The following is a 20,886-nucleotide window of genomic DNA, read 5'->3' as shown; positions in this document are numbered from 1 at the left end:
TGCCCCCCACACAGTATAATGTCCCCATAGTGCCCCCACACAGTATAATATCCCCATAGTGCCCCACACACAGTATAATGCCCCCATAGTGCCCCCCACACAGTATAATGTCCCCGTAGTGCCCCCCACACAGTATTATGTCCCCATAGTGTCCCCCACACAGTATTATGTCCCATTAGAGACCCCCACACAGTATTATGTCCCCATAGTGCCCCCACACAGTATAATGTCCCCGTAGTGTCCCCCACACAGTATTATGTCCCCGTAGTGCCCCCACACAGTATAATGTCCCCATAGTGCCCCCCACACAGTATAATATCCCCGTAGTGCCCCCCACACAGTATAATGTCCCAGTAGTGCCCCCCACACAGTATAATGTCCCCGTAGTGCCCCCCACACAGTATAATGTCCCCGTAGTGCCCCCCACACAGTATAATGTCCCCGTAGTGCCCCCCACACAGTATAATGTCCCCATAGTGCCCCCACACACAGTATAATATCCCCATAGTGCCCCCCACACAGTATAATGTCCCCATAGTGCCCCCCACACAGTATTATGCTTTTTTTGTCTAATAAAATAAAAAACATCCAAACACCGTTTCCCTGATGAGTGGGGGATGTCCCTCTGCATGTCTCCCCCGGTTTGTGTTGAAGCGCTTGCGGCCTGCGTTACATAGTGAATGGTGGCATCCGGGACAGTTTGGGGGTATGGCAATATCAACATCGTCACTACTGCGGGGGTCTCATACAGTGCACCCTCTGCATGTAGGTGGAGTAGGGTAAAAACCCACAATAGGGAAGGGGTGTACATAGTATATATATAATCTTACACTGAAGTGCTGGTACATGAGGGGTTAACCAGCATCCACTGTAAGAAGATACCTGCAGACCCCCCCCCCTCCTCCGCAGGTTGTCATACAGGTTTCCTCACCTGGGCGGTCAGTGATGGGCACACCTACCCGCAGTGCAGGAAGAGGTGACACAGGCTGCGCTGCCCTCCACAGCAGGTATGTACCCCCTCCCCCCAGTCTTCTCTTACCCCTTATAGTCAGAATCTATATTCCGTATAATCCCGGTCATGTCCGTCCTGTGCGATGTTACATATCAGCTGTGGTGCCGTCACAATGTCACACTATGTGCCACATCCCATCATACATCATAGTCCGGGCCCTAAAGGGATTCTCCAGTTTTATGTAAATGAAGCCTAATCGTTGTATAATGAAAAGTTCTGCAACTTTCTAATATATTTTGTGTTTCATTTCTTCACCCTTTTCAAGATCTCTGCATGCCATCAGTGAATGGGAACATTCTTGTTTACATCCAGAGGCTGAAAACCTATACAAACCTAACACTTCGCACAGCTGATGGTTTGCTACAATTGCATGGAGTCTAGACAATCCTCTGTGATCTCAACACAGCAGCAGCCCAAATCTCTCTCCTGTTCTGATAGTTTGTTACAATGTATTAGTGAAGATAAAATGTATCAATCCAGGCTGTTTAGGATTGTGTAGACTGGATACAATTGTAACAAACCCTCAGTGGTAAGAATTATTGGGTCAGGACTGGTTTTTCAGCCTTTGGATGTAAAAAAAATAAAAAAATAAAAATAAGGATATTCTCATCCACTTACAGCAAGCAGAGATCTTAAAGTGTGACAGACAAACACACTGAATTCAATGGATGCCAACAGTCCATCAGAGCAGAGGGTCCTGGTGACCCCATCAATGTTTCAAAATACTCTTCTAGGGCACTCACTATATCAGGGGGTCTGGTGCCCGTTTTCAGACCACCCCAACATTGGAATATTTCTGGGGCTCCAGGTTTTGATCGGTCACATAGATGAAGGTGTGAGGATTGTAATGAACTATTGACAGGCGAAAACGTGACACGGGGAACCCAGGATCTAATAATTAATATCTACAGATGAGGTGCGGAGAACAGGAGGAAGAAACGCGCCCACAAAATACCCATCTGTGCCCAAATTAAAGAATTGTCACCCGCTCCGGTAGATCAGGCCCCCCCCCCCCTAATGCCACGCGACGAGCGCAGATCGACAAGCTGTAAAAATACTGTGAACACGGGCGACAAACTGCCCATGTAATAGACATAGGGTCAATATGGCTGGTATTATTATAGGGTCACTATGACTGGTAATATTATAGGGTCAATATGGCTGGTATTATTATAGGGTCACTATGACTGGTATTATTATAGGGTCACTATGGCTTGTATTATTATAGGGTCACTATGGCTTGTATTATTATAGGGTCACTATGGCTGGTATTATTATAGGGTCACTATGGCTGGTATTATTATAGGGTCACTATGGCTTGTATTATTATAGGGTCACTATGGTTGGTATTATTATAGGGTCACTATGGCTTGTATTATTATAGGGTCACTATGGCTGGTAATATTATAGGGTCACTATGGCTGGTATTATTATAGGGTCACTATGGCTGGTAATATTATAGGGTCACTATGGCTGGTATTATTATAGGGTCACTATGGCTGGTATTATTATAGGGTCACTATGGCTGGTATTATTATAGGGTCACTATGGCTTGTATTATTATAGGGTCACTATGGTTGGTATTATTATAGGGTCACTATGGTTGGTATTATTATAGGGTCACTATGGCTGGTATTATTATAGGGTCACTATGGCTGGTAATATTATAGGGTCACTATGGCTGGTATTATTATAGGGTCACTATGGCTGGTAATATTATAGGGTCACTATGGTTGGTATTATTATAGGGTCACTATGGCTGGTATTATTATAGGGTCACTATGGCTGGTATTATTATAGGGTCACTATGGCTGGTATTATTATAGGGTCACTATGGCTGGTATTATTATAGGGTCACTATGGCTGGTATTATTATAGGGTCACTATGACTGGTATTATTATAGGGTCACTATGGCTGGTATTATTATAGGGTCACTATGGCTGGTATTATTATAGGGTCACTATGACTGGTATTATTATAGGGTCACTATGGCTGGTATTATTATAGGGTCACTATGGCTGGTATTATTATAGGGTCACTATGACTGGTATTATTATAGGGTCACTATGGCTGGTATTATTATAGGGTCACTATGGCTGGTATTATTATAGGGTCACTATGGCTGGTAATATTATAGGGTCACTATGACTGGTATTATTATAGGGTCACTATGACTGGTATTATTATAGGGTCACTATGACTGGTAATATTATAGGGTCACTATGACTGGTATTATTATAGGGTCACTATGACTGGTAATATTATAGGGTCACTATGACTGGTATTATTATAGGGTCACTATGACTGGTAATATTATAGGGTCACTATGACTGGTATTATTATAGGGTCACTATGGCTGGTAATATTATAGGGTCACTATGGCTGGTATTATTATAGGGTCACTATGGCTGGTATTATTATAGGGTCACTATGACTGGTATCATTATAGGGTCACTATGACTGGTATTATTATAGGGTCACTATGACTGGTATTATTATAGGGTCACTATGGCTGGTATTATTATAGGGTCACTATGACTGGTATTATTATAGGGTCACTATGACTGGTATTATTATAGGGTCACTATGGCTGGTATTATTATAGGGTCACTATGGCTGGTAATATTATAGGGTCACTATGGTTGGTATTATTATAGGGTCACTATGGTTGGTATTATTATAGGGTCACTATGGCTGGTATTATTATAGGGTCACTATGGTTGGTAATATTATAGGGTCACTATGGTTGGTAATATTATAGGGTCACTATGACTGGTATTATTATAGGGTCACTATGGCTGGTATTATTATAGGGTCACTATGGTTGGTATTATTATAGGGTCACTATGGCTTGTATTATTATAGGGTCACTATGACTGGTATTATTATAGGGTCACTATGGCTGGTATTATTATAGGGTCACTATGACTGGTATTATTATAGGGTCACTATGGCTGGTATTATTATAGGGTCACTATGGCTGGTATTATTATAGGGTCACTATGACTGGTATTATTATAGGGTCACTATGGCTGGTATTATTATAGGGTCACTATGGCTGGTATTATTATAGGGTCACTATGGCTGGTAATATTATAGGGTCACTATGACTGGTATTATTATAGGGTCACTATGACTGGTATTATTATAGGGTCACTATGACTGGTATTATTATAGGGTCACTATGACTGGTATTATTATAGGGTCACTATGACTGGTATTATTATAGGGTCACTATGACTGGTAATATTATAGGGTCACTATGGCTGGTAATATTATAGGGTCACTATGGCTGGTATTATTATAGGGTCACTATGGCTGGTATTATTATAGGGTCACTATGGCTGGTATTATTATAGGGTCACTATGGCCGGTATTATTATAGGGTCACTATGACTGGTAATATTATAGGGTCACTATGACTGGTATTATTATAGGGTCACTATGACTGGTAATATTATAGGGTCACTATGACTGGTAATATTATAGGGTCACTATGGCAGGTATTATTATAGGGTCACTATGACTGGTAATATTATAGGGTCACTATGGCAGGTATTATTATAGGGTCACTATGACTGGTAATATTATAGGGTCACTATGACTGGTATTATTATTGTACACTAGACGCAGGTAAATCATGTTCTTGGCTCACACAACACGGAACAAGGACGTATATTTATTCTGCAGTATAAGGTGCGGCCGCGACACTCACACTACATAACACTGCTGGCTGGGTAAGTAAAAGTGCAGCCTGGAGATGGGGAAAACCCCTGTCCATATACCCTATAATTAGGGCATATGGATATGATAGGGGGGATCCTGCGCTCGTTTTCCCCTTTTATGAGGGGCCAGTGTTAAAAATAAAAAAGCTGCTGCCTGGAAACCATCAGCATGCAGGCTAACTGCTACTGACAGATCTTACTGTGCCATTATTTATATTCCAATTACGGCTCATTCACTAATTAACATTCAGATAACCCAATTAATAACAGGTAGAATCCCAGACAAGTCACCAGCAGCTTGTTGATGGTTTTCATGTAGCAACATAGAGTTAAAATAAATAAAGAAATACATAATGTAAACAGACAAGAGAAAACAGATACATTTGGTTCTAACACTGATAGAAGTCGTCATGGCAACAAAACAATTGGCAACATCCAGTGTCCGGCTGATGCAAATCTCACCCTCGTCGCGATGGTTCGTGGAGACGATTTAATTCTCGGATTCCTCTTATAACACAGCAAGCACAGGGTTTATCACCCAGCTTTCCCAGGGTAGTGAATGGCAAATGTACAGTATTGCAGCACCCAGTGCCTCGTGTCTACATTTCAGAAAACCTCGTTGCGTAGGGGCTGTAATGGCGGCCATATTGGTTGTCACCCAGCTCTGACGGAAAAATAGAAGAAACGCTCTACAGAAATATTTTTTCTTAATTTTAGACGGAAATAAAAAAAATAAAAAATATAGATTTATTCATCGTTTTTTTTGGCCGCCCTGTTGTTCATTGATGTGATATTTGTCTTTTTTGATCGGTGGGGAAGTGACGAGATAACGGAGAAGCTCCCGCACAATGTCCAGCGGTAATATCGCTCAGCAGCTGGAGGATCAGTGGAACGATGTCGTGGGACGGATCGCCACCAAACAGATGTTCCAGTCCGACTGGGATATTGCGGCATTTGTCATTTTCTTTGTGTTTATAGGTGAGATTTTTATATCTTTATTTTTTTACCCCCAAAATGTGATATAATGGGGTACCGAGGTAATCCTGAGAGAGTGTCTAGGCGGGGGAGTTATGAGTTACTCATGAGTGAGTGAGTACCTCAGTGAACTCCTTAGTTATTAAGTCCCTGAGTGCTCTCCTAAATGAAGGAGTGCGCTCCTAAATAAGTGAGTTATTGAGTTTCTGAGTGAGTGCGCTCCTAAATAAGTGAGTTATTGAGTTTCTGAGTGAGTGCGCTCCTAAATAAGTGAGTTATTGAGTTCCTGAGTGAGTGTGCTCCTAAATATGTGAGTTATTGAGTCCCTAAGTGAGTGCGCTCCTAAATGAGTGAGTTATTGAGTTTCTGAGTGAGTGCGCTCCTAAATGAGTTATTGAGTCCCTAAGTGAGTGCGCTCCTAAATGAGTGAGTTATTGAGTTCCTGAGTGAGTGCGCTCCTAAATGAGTGAGTTATTGAGTTTCTGAGTGAGTGTGCTCCTAAATGAGAGTTATTGAGTCCCTAAGTGAGTGCGCTCCTAAATGAGTGAGTTATTGAGTTCCTGAGTGAGTGCGCCCCTAAATGAGTGAGTTATTGAGTCATTAAGTGAGTGTGCTCCTAAATGAGTGAGTTATTGAGTCCCTGAGTCATTGCGCTCCTAAATGAGTGCGTTATTGAGTGAGCTCCTGAGTGAGTCGAGTGCCTAGTTGAGTGAGATATTGAACAACAGAGAGTTCCTGAGGTATTGAGTGCCTGAGTGAGCTCCTAAATGAGTGATTCAGCATTTCACTGGGGAGTGAGCTCTTTAATAGGCGAGTTATTGAGTGCCTGAGTGAGTGAGCTTCTAAATTAGTGCGTTGAGTGCCTGAGTAGATCAGTGCTTCGGCGAGCTATTGAGTGCCTGAGTGAGTTATTCAGCACCTGAGTGAGTACCTGGGTGAGCTCCTTCTTACGTAAGTGCATAAATGAGGGCCTAGGTGAGCTCCTGAGTGAGTTGAGTGCCTAGTTCAGTGAGATATTGAGCAACTGAGTGAGCACCTAAAGGAGTGAGTTATTCAGTGTCTCACTAGGCGAGTGCTTATGTGAGCTCTTAAATAGGCGAGTTATTGAGTGCCTGAGTGGTTTAGTACTTCAGTGGGCTCTCACGTGAGTTATTGAGTGCCTAAGTGAGTCAGATGTTAAGTGTCTGAGTTAATTCCTAAGCAAGTTATTGAGCATCTGAGTTGTTGAGTGAGTGAGTTATTCAGCACCTGGATGAGCTCCTGATTGCAGAAGCGAGTGACTAGGTGAGCTCCTGAGTAAGTGAGCTATTAAATGACTGAATTGGTGAGTAGGTAAGTGAGTGAACTCGAGTAGATGAGCCAGTGAGCACATGAATCGCTGAATGGGGACCTGAGCAGATGGGTGAGCGAGTTGAAAGAGAACATACAGTCCACCCCACCTTATAAAGACGGTCAGTGACACTTTACTGCACATATACTACACGGCCTCCGTCACCATCAGATCCGGGATCCCTTTACTGCAGCCGTTTTTAGAATAAATGACTGAGCTTTGCGTCACCTTTAACTGTGCGCATCCGAGCGTCACATCAACCGACCCATTAATGACTCTGCTCATTCCGAGATGAAAATCCGCACAATTCTGAGAAACGATTTTCCTTCTGTCAGCACTTCCCAAACAGATCAATCACATGAAGTGTCAGCGGTGATCTACTCTACAACAGGGAACGGCGACTTAGCCATTCCTGCCACGAGTGACACGTCTTAGGTCTCCAGAGATGGACATGTTGTAGCTGTCGGACCTGTAAACGTAGTGGAGCAAAACACTCAGTGCCCAAATAATACTGCCATATAATGCTCACATAATGCCCACCCCCATATAATAATGCCATGCCAGCGCTCTCACTCATTTATCTGCTCCCATTCCCCAACAGGTGCACTTACTTAGGCGCTATACTATGGCAAATAGGTCAGTACTTCACTGAAACTGCTCACAATACCAAGACAATACAAATACCGTGTATATAAGGTGGACCTACCCTTTACATTTGTTCTCCCTTTGATTTGGCGCGGTTATCCTGAGAATATGTCTCCGTGGTTCTGAGTGACCCCATCTGTCTTTTTTGTCCCCAGGGCTCATCCTCCTTCTCGTCGTCCTGGTTCTCATCAGATGTTTTTGCTGTTGTTGCTGTGACTGCGATTCCCAAGTGAACAAGGTAACGCACGTCTACGCCTGCCTATAAACGCTACTCCCTGCTGACCAGGCTGTCATCTCCGCCAGATACTGGGGCTCGTGGATAAAATATGCACCATAGAGAGATAAACATTGGGGGAGATTCATCGAAAGGGCTGGAAGATATAGGAGCCGGCTAACAATGCGCAAATGTGCCAAAGCTTCTTAGGCATGTACGACATTTCACTCCCTGTGTTGGGTGTCACATTGGATAAAGCCCAGGATTAGGTTTCGACATTCCAGGACTTTAATAGTAGAATAAAGAACCCAAGTAATACCGCCATACAGTGCCCAAATAATTGTAGAATAGAGCACCCAAGTAATACCGCCATACAGTGCCCAAATACCAGTAGAATAGAGCACCCAAGTAATACTGTCATACAGTGCCCAAATAATCGTAGAATAGAGCACCCAAGTAATACCGCCATACATTGCCCAAATAATCGTAGAATAGAGCACTCAAGTAATACCGCCATACAGTGCCCAAATAATTGTAGAATAGAGCACCCAAGTAATATCGCCATACAGTGCCCAAATAATTGTAGAATAGAGCACCCAAGTAATACCGCTATACAGTGCCCAAATAATTGTAGAATAGAGCACCCAAGTAATACCGCCATACAGTGGCCAAATAATTGTAGACTAGAGCACCCAAGTAATACCGCCATACAGTGCCCAAATAATTGTAGAATAGAGCACCCAAGTAATACCGCCATACAGTGCCCAAATAATTGTAAAATAGAGCACCCAAGTAATACCGCCATACAGTGCCCAAATAATTGTAGAATAGAGCACCCAAGTAATACCGCTATACGGTCCCCAAATAATTGTAGAATAGAGCACCCAAGTAATACCGCCATACAGTGCCCAAATAATTGTAGAATAGAGCACTCAAGTAATACCGCCATACAGTGCCCAAATAATTGTAGAATAGAGCACCCAAGTAATACCGCTATACAGTGCCCAAATAATTGTAAAATAGAGCACCCAAGTAATACCGCCATACAGTGCCCAAATAATTGTAGAATAGAGCACCCAAGTAATACCGCTATACAGTGCCCAAATAATTGTAAAATAGAGCACCCAAGTAATACCGCCATACAGTGCCCAAATAATTGTAGAATAGAGCACCCAAGTAATACCGCCATACGGTGCCCAAATAATTGTAGAATAGAGCACCCAAGTAATACCGCCATACAGTGCCCAAATAATTGTAGAATAGAGCACTCAAGTAATACCGCCATACAGTGCCCAAATAATTGTAGAATAGAGCACCCAAGTAATACCGCTATACGGTCCCCAAATAATTGTAGAATAGAGCACCCAAGTAATACCGCCATACAGTGCCCAAATAATTGTAGAATAGAGCACTCAAGTAATACCGCCATACAGTGCCCAAATAATTGTAGAATAGAGCACCCAAGTAATACCGCTATACAGTGCCCAAATAATTGTAAAATAGAGCACCCAAGTAATACCGCCATACAGTGCCCAAATAATTGTAGAATAGAGCACCCAAGTAATACCGCTATACAGTGCCCAAATAATTGTAAAATAGAGCACCCAAGTAATACCGCCATACAGTGCCCAAATAATTGTAGAATAGAGCACCCAAGTAATACCGCCATACGGTGCCCAAATAATTGTAGAATAGAGCACCCAAGTAATACCGCCATACAGTGCCCAAATAATTGTAGAATAGAGCACTCAAGTAATACCGCCATACAGTGCCCAAATAATTGTAGAATAGAGCACCCAAGTAATACCGCTATACAGTGCCCAAATAATTGTAAAATAGAGCACCCAAGTAATACCGCCATACAGTGCCCAAATAATTGTAGAATAGAGCACCCAAGTAATACCGCTATACAGTGCCCAAATAATTGTAAAATAGAGCACCCAAGTAATACCGCCATACAGTGCCCAAATAATTGTAGAATAGAGCACCCAAGTAATACCGCCATACGGTGCCCAAATAATTGTAGAATAGAGCACCCAAGTAATACCGCTATACGGTCCCCAAATAATTGTAGAATAGAGCACCCAAGTAATACCGCCATACAGTGCCCAAATAATTGTAGAATAGAGCACCCAAGTAATACCGCCATACAGTGCCCAAATAATTGTAGAATAGAGCACCCAAGTAATACCGCCATACAGTGCCCAAATAATTGTAGAATAGAGCACCCAATACCGCCATACGGTCCCCAAATAATTGTAGAATAGAGCACCCAAGTAATACCGCCATACAGTGCCCAAATACCAGTAGAATAGAGCACCCAAGTAATACCGCCATACGGTCCCCAAATACCAGTAGAATAGAGCACCCAAGTAATACCACCATACAGTGCCCAACTAACAATAGAATAGAGCGCCCAAGTAATACCGCCATACAGTGCCCAAATAATTGTAGAATAGAGCACCCAAGTAATACCGCCATACAGTGCCCAACTAACAATAGAATAGAGCGCCTAAGTAATACCATCATACAGTGCCCAAATAATATTAGAAAAGAGCACCCAAGTTTTTACGTTCGACCAAGGGGGCGTTGTACAGAGGAGTGTATGACGCTGACCAATCAGCGTCATACACTTCGCTCCATTCATTTACACCTCACTATCGATATAGTTATATCACTATGTGCAGCTACATACACAAACACTAACATTACTGTAGTATCCTGATAATGAATATACATCACTACCAACCAGGACGTGATGTGTATTCAGAATCCTGACACTTCTGAATCTATTCTGTGAGATTCCAGCAAGGCAAGCGTAATCTCATTGAAATGACAGGTTACATTATAATCTCGCGAGATTACGCTTGCCTTGCTGGAATCTCACAGAAAAGATTCAGTAGTGTCAGGATTCTGAATACACATCACGTCCTGGCTGGTAGTGATGTGTATTCATTATCAGGACACTGCAGTAATGTTATAGTGTGTGTATGTGGCTGCACATAGTGATATAACTATATCGCTAGTGAGGTGTAAATGAATGGAGAGGAGTGTATGACACTGATTGGTCACTGATTGGTCAGCGTCATACACTTCTCTATACAAAGCCCACTTGGTCTAAAGTAAAACACGCCCAGTTGGGCATTAAGAAACTCATTAGCATAAATCTAAAAATCGCTCATAAAGTGGTTTAAAATAGATCGTTTTTCTAAATAAAAAGCATTACTGTCACCTACATTACAGTGCCGATCTCCTTATGTAGGAGACCGGACACTTATAATGTGGTGATCGCCGATCAACTTGTTATATCAGCAGTCGTTGTGGGCCAAAAAAAAATCAGCCCTCGTGAACCAGCATTTAGTCTTGGATCATTCTTGTCACGCAGAAATCTCCACTAGTCCCACCCCGAAAATACATACAATATTATCACAGAATTACTAATCTCTGATACAGGAAACACGACAGGAAAAACGACTATCTAATCTACAGCGTTATAATGTATTATCAACGAAGAGATAACAGCTCATAATATCTCACCAGGCATAAGGCCTCATGCACACGACCGTAAAAACTCCCGTTATTACGGGTCGTAATTACGACCCGTAATAACGGGCTCATAGACTTCTATTGGCGACGGGTGCCTTCCCGTTTTCTCACGGGAAGGTGCCCGTGCTGTTGAAAAAGATAGAACATGTCCTATTTCAGGCCGTAATAACGGCACGGACAGTCCATAGAAGTCTATGGAGCTCTCGTAATGACGGGTGGAATACGGGTGACACCGGACCCATATTTACGGGCACGGGTTCGTAACTACTGGTGCAAAACGGGTCGAATACGTGTGACACTGGACCCGTATTTACGCCAGTATTTACGGGTGGGAAAAAATACGGTCGTGTGCATGAGGCCTAAGAGACCAGAATGTATGGAAAGCAGAATCACTAACATCCAGGAACAGAAAATTCTCCGATCAATTCTTATTCTTCTCCAGGACAGTATTCTAGTAGTTATATTCTTGTATATAGGGAGCAGTATTATAGTAGTTATATTCCTGTATATAGGAGCAGTATTATAGTAGTTATATTCTTGTATATAGGAGCAGTATTATAGTAGTTATATTCTTGTATATAGGAGCAGTATTATAGTAGTTATATTCTTGTATATAGGAGCAGTATTATAGTAGATATATTCTTGTATATAGGGGGCAGTATTATAGTAGTTATATTCTTGTATATAGGAGCAGTATTATAGTAGTTATATTCTTGTATATAGAGGCAGTATTCTAGTAGTTATATTCTTGTATATAGGGGGCAGTATTATAGTAGTTATATTCTTGTATATAGGGAGCAGTATTATAGTAGTTATATTCTTGTATATAGGGGCAGTATTATAGTAGTTATATTCTTGTATATAGGGGAGCAGTGTTATAGTAGTTATATTCTTGTATATAGGGGGCAGTATTATAGTAGTTATATTCTTGTATATAGGGAGCAGTATTATAGTAGTTATATTCTTGTATATAGGGGCAGTATTCTAGTAGTTATATTCTTGTATATAGGAGCAGTATTATAGTAGTTATATTCTTGTATATAGGGGCAGTATTCTAGTAGTTATATTCTTGTATATAGGGGTAGTATTATAGTAGTTATATTCTTGTATATAGGGGCAGTATTATAGTAGTTATATTCTTGTATATAGGGGCAGTATTATAGTAGTTATATTCTTGTATATAGGGGCAGTATTATAGTAGTTATATTCTTGTATATAGGGGTAGTATTATAGTAGTTATATTCTTGTATATAGGGGGCAGTATTATAGTAGTTATATTCTTGTATATAGGGGCAGTATTATAGTAGTTATATTCTTGTATATAGGGGCAGTATTCTAGTAGTTATATTCTTGTATATAGGGGCAGTATTCTAGTAGTTATATTCTTGTATATAGGGGGCAGTATTATAGTAGTTATATTCTTGTATATAGGAGCAGTATTATAGTAGTTATAGTCCTGTACATAGGGGGCAGTATTATAGTACCGTAGTTATATTCTTGTATATAGGAGCAGTATTATAGTAGTTATATTCTTGTATATAGGGGGCAGTATTATAGTAGTTATATTCTTGTATATAGGGGCAGTATTATAGTAGTTATATTCTTGTATATAGGGGGCAGTATTATAGTAGTTATATTCTTGTATATAGGAGCAGTATTATAGTAGTTATATTCTTGTATATAGGAGCAGTATTATAGTAGTTATATTCTCGTATATAGTGGCAGTAGTATAGTAGTTATATTCTTGTATATTGGGACAGTATTATAGTAGTTATATTCTTGTATATAGTGGCAGTATTATAGTAGTTATATTCTCGTATATAGTGGCAGTATTATAGTAGTTATATTCTTGTATATAGGGGCAGTATTATAGTGGTTATATTCTTGTATATAGGAGGCAGTATTATAGTAGTTATATTCTTGTATATAGGGGGCAGTATTATAGTAGTTATATTCTTGTATATAGGGGCAGTATTATAGTAGTTATATTCTTGTATATAGGAGGCAGTATTATAGTAGTTATATTCTTGTATATAGGGGGCAGTATTATAGTAGTTATATTCTTGTATATAGGAGGCAGTATTATAGTAGTTATATTCTTGTATATAGGAGGCAGTATTATAGTAGTTATATTCTGGTATATAGGGGGTAGTATTATAGTAGTTATATTATTGTATATAGGGGGCAGTATTATAGTAGTTATATTCTTGTATATAGGGGGCAGTATTATAGTAGTTATATTCTTGTATATAGGGGGCAGTATTATAGTAGTTATATTCTTATATATAGGGGGCAGTATTATAGTGGTTATATTCTTGTATATAGGGGGTAGTATTATAGTAGTTATATTCTTGTATATAGGGGCAGTATTATAGTAGTTATATTCTTGTATATAGGGGGTAGTATTATAGTAGTTATATTCTTGTATATAGGAGCAGTATTATAGTAGTTATATTTTTGTATATAGGGGGCAGCATTATAGTAGTTATATTCTTGTATATAGGGGGTAGTATTATAGTAGTTATATTCTTGTATATAGGAGGCAGTATTATAGTAGTTATATTCTTGTATATAGGAGCAGTATTATAGTAGTTATATTCTTGTATATAGGGGGCAGTATTATAGTAGTTATATTCTTGTATATAGGGGGCACCATTATAGTAGTTATATTCTTATACATAGGGGCAGTTTTATAGTAGTTATATTCTTGTATATAGGGGCAGTATTATAGCAGTTATATTCTTGTATATAGAGGCAGTATTATAGCAGTTATATTCTTGTATATAGGAGTCAGTATTATACCAGTTATATTCTTGTATATAGAGGCAGTATTATAGTAGTTATATTCTTGTATATAGGGGGCAGTATTATAGTAGTTATATTCTTGTATATAGCAGGCAGTATTATAGTAGTTATATTCTTGTATATAGGGGGCAGTATTATAGTAGTTAGATTCTTGTATATAGGAGCAGTATTATAGTAGTTATATTCTTGTATATAGGAGCAGTATTATAGTAGTTATATTCTTGTATATAGGAGCAGTATTATAGTGGTTATATTCTTGTATATAGGGGGCAGTACTATAGTGGTTATATTCTTGTTTATAGGGGCAGTATTATAGTAGATATATTCTTGCATATTGAAGCAGTATTATAGTAGTTATATTCTTGTATATAGGGGCAGTATTATAGTAGTTATATTCTTGTATATATGGGAGCAGTATTATAGTAGTTATATTCTTGTATATAGGGGGCAGTATTATAGCAGTTATATTCTTGTATATAGAGGCAGTATTATAGCAGTTATATTCTTGTATATAGGAGGCAGTATTATAGCAGTTATATTCTTGTATATAGAGGCAGTATTATAGTAGTTATATTCTTGTATATAGGGACAGTATTATAATAGTTATATTCTTGTATATAGGGGGCAGTATTATAGTAGTTATATTCTTGTATATAGGGGGCAGTATTATAGTAGTTATATTCTTGTATATAGGGGCAGTATTATAGTAGTTATATTCTTGTATATAGGAGCAGTATTATAGTAGTTATATTCTTGTATATAGGGAGCAGTATTATAGTAGTTATATTCCTGTATATAGAGGGCAGTATTGTAGTAGTTATATTCTTTTATATAGGGGGCAGTATTATAGTAGTTATACTCTTGTATATAGGGGCAGTATTATAGTAGTTATATTCTTGTATATAGGGGCAGTATTATAGTAGTTATATTCTTGTATATAGAGGTAGTATTATAGTAGTTATATTCTTGTATATAGAGGCAGTATTATAGTAGTTATATTCTTGTATATAGGAGCAGTATTATAGTAGTTATATTCTTGTATATAGGGAGCAGTATTATAGTAGTTATATTCCTGTATATAGAGGGCAGTATTATAGTAGTTATATTCTTGTATATAGGAGGCAGTATTATAGTAGTTATATTCTTATATATAGGAGCAGTATTATAGTAGTTCTATTCTTGTATATAGGGAGCAGTATTATAGTAGTTATATTCTTGTATATAGGGAGCAGTATTATAGTAGTTATATTCCTGTATATAGGGGGCAGTATTATAGTAGTTATATTCTTGTATATAGGGGGCAGTATTATAGTAGTTATATTCTTGTATATAGGGGGCAGTATTATAGTAGTTATATTCTTGTATATAGGAGCAGTATTATAGTAGTTATATTCTTGTATATAGGGAGCAGTATTATAGTAGTTATATTCCTGTATATAGGAGCAGTATTATAGTAGTTATATTCTTGTATATAGGGGGCAGTATTATAGTAGTTATATTCCTGTACATAGGGAGCAGTATTATAGTAGTTATATTCCTGTATATAGGAGCAGTATTATAGTAGTTATATTCTTGTATATAGGGGCAGTATTATAGTAGTTATATTCTTGTATATAGGGGCAGTATTATAGTATTTATATTCTTGTATATAGGGGCAGTATTATAGTAGTTATATTCTTGTATATAGGGACAGTATTATAGTAGTTATATTCTTGTATATAGGAGCAGTATTATAGTAGTTATATTCTTGTATATAGGGGCAGTATTATAGTAGTTATATTCTTGTATATAGGGACAGTATAATAGTAGTTATATTCTTGTATATAGGAGCAGTATTATAGTAGTTATATTCTTGTATATAGGGACAGTATTATAGTAGTTATATTTTTGTATATAGGGGGCAGTATTATAGTAGTTATATTCTTGTATATAGGGGGCAGTATTATAGTAGTTATATTCTTGTATATAGGGACAGTATTATAGTAGTTATATTCTTGTATATAGGGGGCAGTATTATAGTAGTTATATTCTTGTATATAGGGGCAGTATTATAGTAGTTATATTCTTGTATATAGAGGCAGTATTATAGTAGTTATATTCTTATATATGGGGGCAGTATTATAGTAGCTATATTCTTGTATATAGGGGGCAGTATTATAGTGGTTATATTCTTGTATATAGGGAGCAGTATTATAGCAGTTATATTCTTGTATATAGGGGGCAGTAATATAGTAGTTATATTCTTGTATATAGTGGGCAGTATTATAGTAGTTATATTCTTGTATAGAGGAGCAGTATTATAGTAGTTATATTCTTGTATATAGGGGGCAGTATTATAGTAGTTATATTCTTATATATAGGGGGCAGTATTATAGTAGTTATATTGTATATAGGGGGTAGTATTATAGTAGTTATATTCTTGTATATAGGGAGCAGTATTATAGTAGTTATATTCTTGTATATAGGAGGCAGTATTATAGTAGTTATATTCTTGTATAGAGGAGCAGTATTATAGTAGTTATATTCTTGTATATAGGGGGCAGTATTATAGTAGTTATATTCTTATATATAGGGGGCAGTATTATAGTAGTTATATTGTATATAGGGGGCAGTATTATAGTAGTTATATTCTTGTATATAGAGGCAGTATTATAGTAGTTATATTCTTGTATATAGGGGGTAGTATTATAGTAGATATATTCTTGTATATAGGAGGCAGTATTATAGTGGTTATATTCTTGTATATAGGGGCAGTATTATAGTAGTTATATTCTTGTATATAGGAGGCAGTAATATAGTAGTTATATTCTTGTATATAGGAGCAGTATTATAGTAGTTATATTCTTGTATATAGGGTCAGTATTATAGTAGTTATATTCTTGTATATAGGGGCAGTATTATAGTAGTTATATTCTTGTATATAGGGGCAGTATTATAGTAGTTATAGTCTTGTATATAGGGGCAGTATTATAGTAGTTATATTCTTGTATATAGGGGCAGTATTATAGTAGTTATATTCTTGTATATAGGAGCAGTATTATAGTAGTTATATTCTTGTATATAGGGGGCAGTATTATAGTAGTTATATTCTTGTATATAGGGGGCAGTATTATAGTAGTTATATTCTTGTATATAGGGAGCAGTATTATAGTAGTTATATTCTTGTATATAGGGTGCAGTATTATAGTAGTTATATTCTTGTATATATGGGCAGTATTATAGTAGTTATATTCTTGTATATAGGGGGCAGTATTATAGTAGTTATATTGTATATAGGGGGTAGTATTATAGTAGTTATATTCTTATATATAGGGGGCAGTATTATAGTATTTACATACATTTTTTTTCTTTCTACAGAGAAAATACAAACACAAAGTTGGGGTTGATAATCCCGCTATGGAGCCATAATCCTCCCTCTCTCTGGTTTGATCGCTACTGAAGCCAATGAAATGAAACAACTGAGGTCTTTAAATGTTATGCGCTTTGATTCTTATGACTGATTTTAAAAGGAAAAACTTTTTCCATAGGGATCATTATGATTTGTAGGACTTTATAACGTTCTACCAACAATGTCTTCTATAAATAGACCAAATTATTATATCTGGTGCCGCTATAAGCTGCAATAACAACATTCACTTCTAGAAGGAGGTATGGCTGAGCTGTATTCAGAATTTCTGTGACCTCAGAGCAGTGCATTATTATGGCTCAGTTTTTAGTCATAGTTAATAAAAAAGTTATAAGTAAACAGCTGCACATACAGAGGGGCGGAGCTTTTGAAAAAGGGGCAGAACCTCAACAAGGGGCGGAGCTTAGAGAGCACTTACAGTAGGAAAGTAAAGGACACTAGGCTTTAGAACACAAAGGGTTACAGAGTAGAAAAAGTAATGGACATGAATCTTTCAGTAAGTTCAGCAGCGTCATGTGATCCAGATCTACGTTCTCAGCCAAATCAATCTAAATTAAATAAATACGTTTTATATTAACCTCTTGATGAATTCTCTTGAACATTTAAAGGGCAACTTCACCTAATATAAGTTGACTGCAACATTGGAGTCATGTGACAGTAGCGGACGCCATCAATGATTATTGCACGCAACCGTGACAGTCATGTGACATTTCCGTTGACTACGTGAAGTAAAAGAATGTTGCACAATTGAAACTGTGCAAAAGTCACTACGTGCGGCCCAGGTCTTAGTGCCCAAGGACCTGCGGAGTCTTAAAGGAATATTCCAGCCATCAACGGGGTTGTTTTCTTTGGAAAATCCCTTTTGGTTAGACGAGTTCCTGATTAAAGGCAGATCACAAAGTCTCCTCCTGCTGGAACCCCCGGCGATCAGCTGTAATCTGGGAGGAAACCTGTCAGTAATTGTTCAGTTTCCCTGCAGCGCCACCACAGGAGAAAAGTAGTATTACACAGTGGCCATTGATATCACTAGGCTGTCTGTATAATGCATGGTATGTGCTCAGTCCTCCAGAGCGACACTCATAAAAGGCAATCGATGGGGGTTCTGAACTGGGGACCTCCATATATTAAGTCGAAAAGGGGTTTTCTGACCTTAAACAGTTAGATTAGGAAGGACCGACTGTTGTGATCCCCACCGATCACAAGACTGGGGGTTCCCTGTCCTACTTCACTAGGATTGCCGCAGTGTAGTAAAGAGGGACGGCTGAGATGCTCCATACAACCCTATAAAAAACTGCGGATCGAGGGTGCGGGGGAGGAGCCTCAACAAGGGGGAGGAGCCTGGATTTACTTTTAGGACATTACAGGTCTTTTGCTTTTCATGGCTATTTAAAGGGACGGAAAACCTCTAGTTAAGTCCCTCCGGGGTCATCACTTAATTGGTGGCTGCAGCTTCTTCATTATGTTATTTGGTATTTTGGGACAATACAATTTCACAGATAATTTTGTTCATCCTCTCAGATGACGGGACTATTTCAGTCCAGATTAGGACTGTTGGGAGGACTGTACATCTACTCAACTTCCATCCTTGTTGAAGGATGGCAAATACGCTGCAGCCACTAAGCCATGAAATATAAGCGGGCGGGGGAGTGTGTCGCACTACAGTTTCGAGACGCAAATCAAAGGTCAGAACCAATAAAAGAGGAGTGTGGAGTTTCGGGGAGTAATGTTATATGTATGTGTTAATTATCCGCAATAAGTTGTAACGAATAACAGATCAGATGAGGTTTTCTTCTCCGTTCAGACAGAAAGATAAAGTCAAAGATCTGCTGGCGGAGAGCAGTGCATTGTGGGAGCTCTGAGCACAGATACACAGTCCGAGCGAAGCGCTTAGGTCACATGACTGTGCAGGGAGCGTAGGTAAAATATATAGAGATTCCATGAAGGAACCAGCACTATTATTACATTAACTTTGGGTGTGAATGGAGAAGAAACAAGGATTCTTTACTCGACCGATTCTGTCAGATCCTTTTAAGCAAATCCTCTAAGATGTGATCTGCAGCCCCTATGGGGGTCATCCTCAGATTTCCGCAGCATGTCCACCCGTGATTCCATTATGAGGGCGCCGTGCTTCATACCACATAGAAAATGGCAAACAAAAGGGTAACGATGATAATGGCGCCCACCGGGCGAACCAAAGATCAGAGGAGAAAAAAAAAACAAAAAAAACACCCTGCAAACAAGAAGATGAAGCTTGGCCCCAGGCTCGTGATCGCTACAAGTTTACAGCATAAATCGTCCCAGAGTTTTGGCGCCAGAGCCCACGTTGTTTTATGCGATACAACAGGGCAGACGCTATCAGAAGCCACACCCCTCCCATCCGTTGGGTTTTGCCCGATCTATACTCTTATCTTTCAATGGGATAAGCGGCGCCAGACATGTTAGGCAGCTGCCCCTCCCTCCAGGCACACAACTTGTCCCCTCTGTACTTAAAGTGTAACTCCAACTTTGAATATCACTCAGCTTTAACATCCAAAATGACGTCACATCTATTAATATATCTTTATAGCGGACAGAGCTCCGATTTTCTGATACAGAGCTCCAATTCTCCGGTATAGACAATTAAAATTTTGTCTTCCTGCAGCCACCACTAGGTGGAGCTCACTGAAGACAGATTATTTAGTTCAATGTGACCTGTATAAATGTCTATGCAATGAGCTCCCCCTAGTGGTGGATTTAGAAACATTGCTGTATCTTTACCAAAAGAATACTGTTTGGATCACTTGGTCATGTGACATAACCTTACGGGACGTAACCGTGTAGTTGCAAGAAAAAGTAAGTGAACCCTTTGGACCGACCCGGATTTCTGCATCGATTACTAATACAACGTGTTCGGATTGTTCTCGGAGTCACAATTATAATGTAACTGAACCAATAACACACAGAGTCGTCCTGTTCATGTCTCTTATGGAGCAGCCGCTTCCTCCGTGGTCTCCGTCCATGACCACCATTCTTGTTGAGTGTTCTTCTAGTAGTGGACACATGAACAGAGGTATTTGTCGGGTCTTCAGGTCTTTTCTCTTCGGTTGTTACCCTTGGCTTCTTTCCCATCTCTTTCAGGATTATCCTTCGTGCTCTTGGAGTAATTTTAGGACATCCACTCCTAGGGAGAGTAGCCACAGTCCCTAGGACAATTTGTCTAACCGTGGATTGATGTACTCCCGGGTCTT

The 20,886-nt window shown here is 38.9% G+C and overlaps 1 protein-coding gene across 4 annotated transcripts in view; it reads left to right on the top strand.

Annotated features, from left to right (window-relative positions):
* The window catches only part of SMIM22 (small integral membrane protein 22), a 38,355-nt gene extending 20,107 nt beyond the window's left edge, over positions 1 to 18,248 (top strand). The window contains exons 1-4 of one of the 4 annotated variants that reach the window (XM_075830708.1): positions 967 to 1,007; positions 5,558 to 5,716; positions 7,844 to 7,926; positions 17,611 to 18,248. In XM_075830708.1, coding sequence (XP_075686823.1) covers positions 5,587 to 5,716; positions 7,844 to 7,926; positions 17,611 to 17,661 — 264 coding nt within the window. In that variant the 5' untranslated portion in view covers positions 967 to 1,007; positions 5,558 to 5,586 and the 3' untranslated portion in view covers positions 17,662 to 18,248. The other 3 variants (XM_075830710.1, XM_075830711.1, XM_075830709.1) reach the window with 3 other exon arrangements.
* The last annotated feature ends 2,638 nt before the right edge of the window (positions 18,249 to 20,886 follow it).

The sequence above is a fragment of the Rhinoderma darwinii genome, chromosome 6, assembly GCF_050947455.1.
Source record: "Rhinoderma darwinii isolate aRhiDar2 chromosome 6, aRhiDar2.hap1, whole genome shotgun sequence".
NCBI lineage: Eukaryota > Metazoa > Chordata > Amphibia > Anura > Rhinodermatidae > Rhinoderma > Rhinoderma darwinii.
The sequence above is the reverse complement of the archived record's forward strand: the minus strand, read 5'-3'. Positions and strand labels throughout refer to the sequence as shown.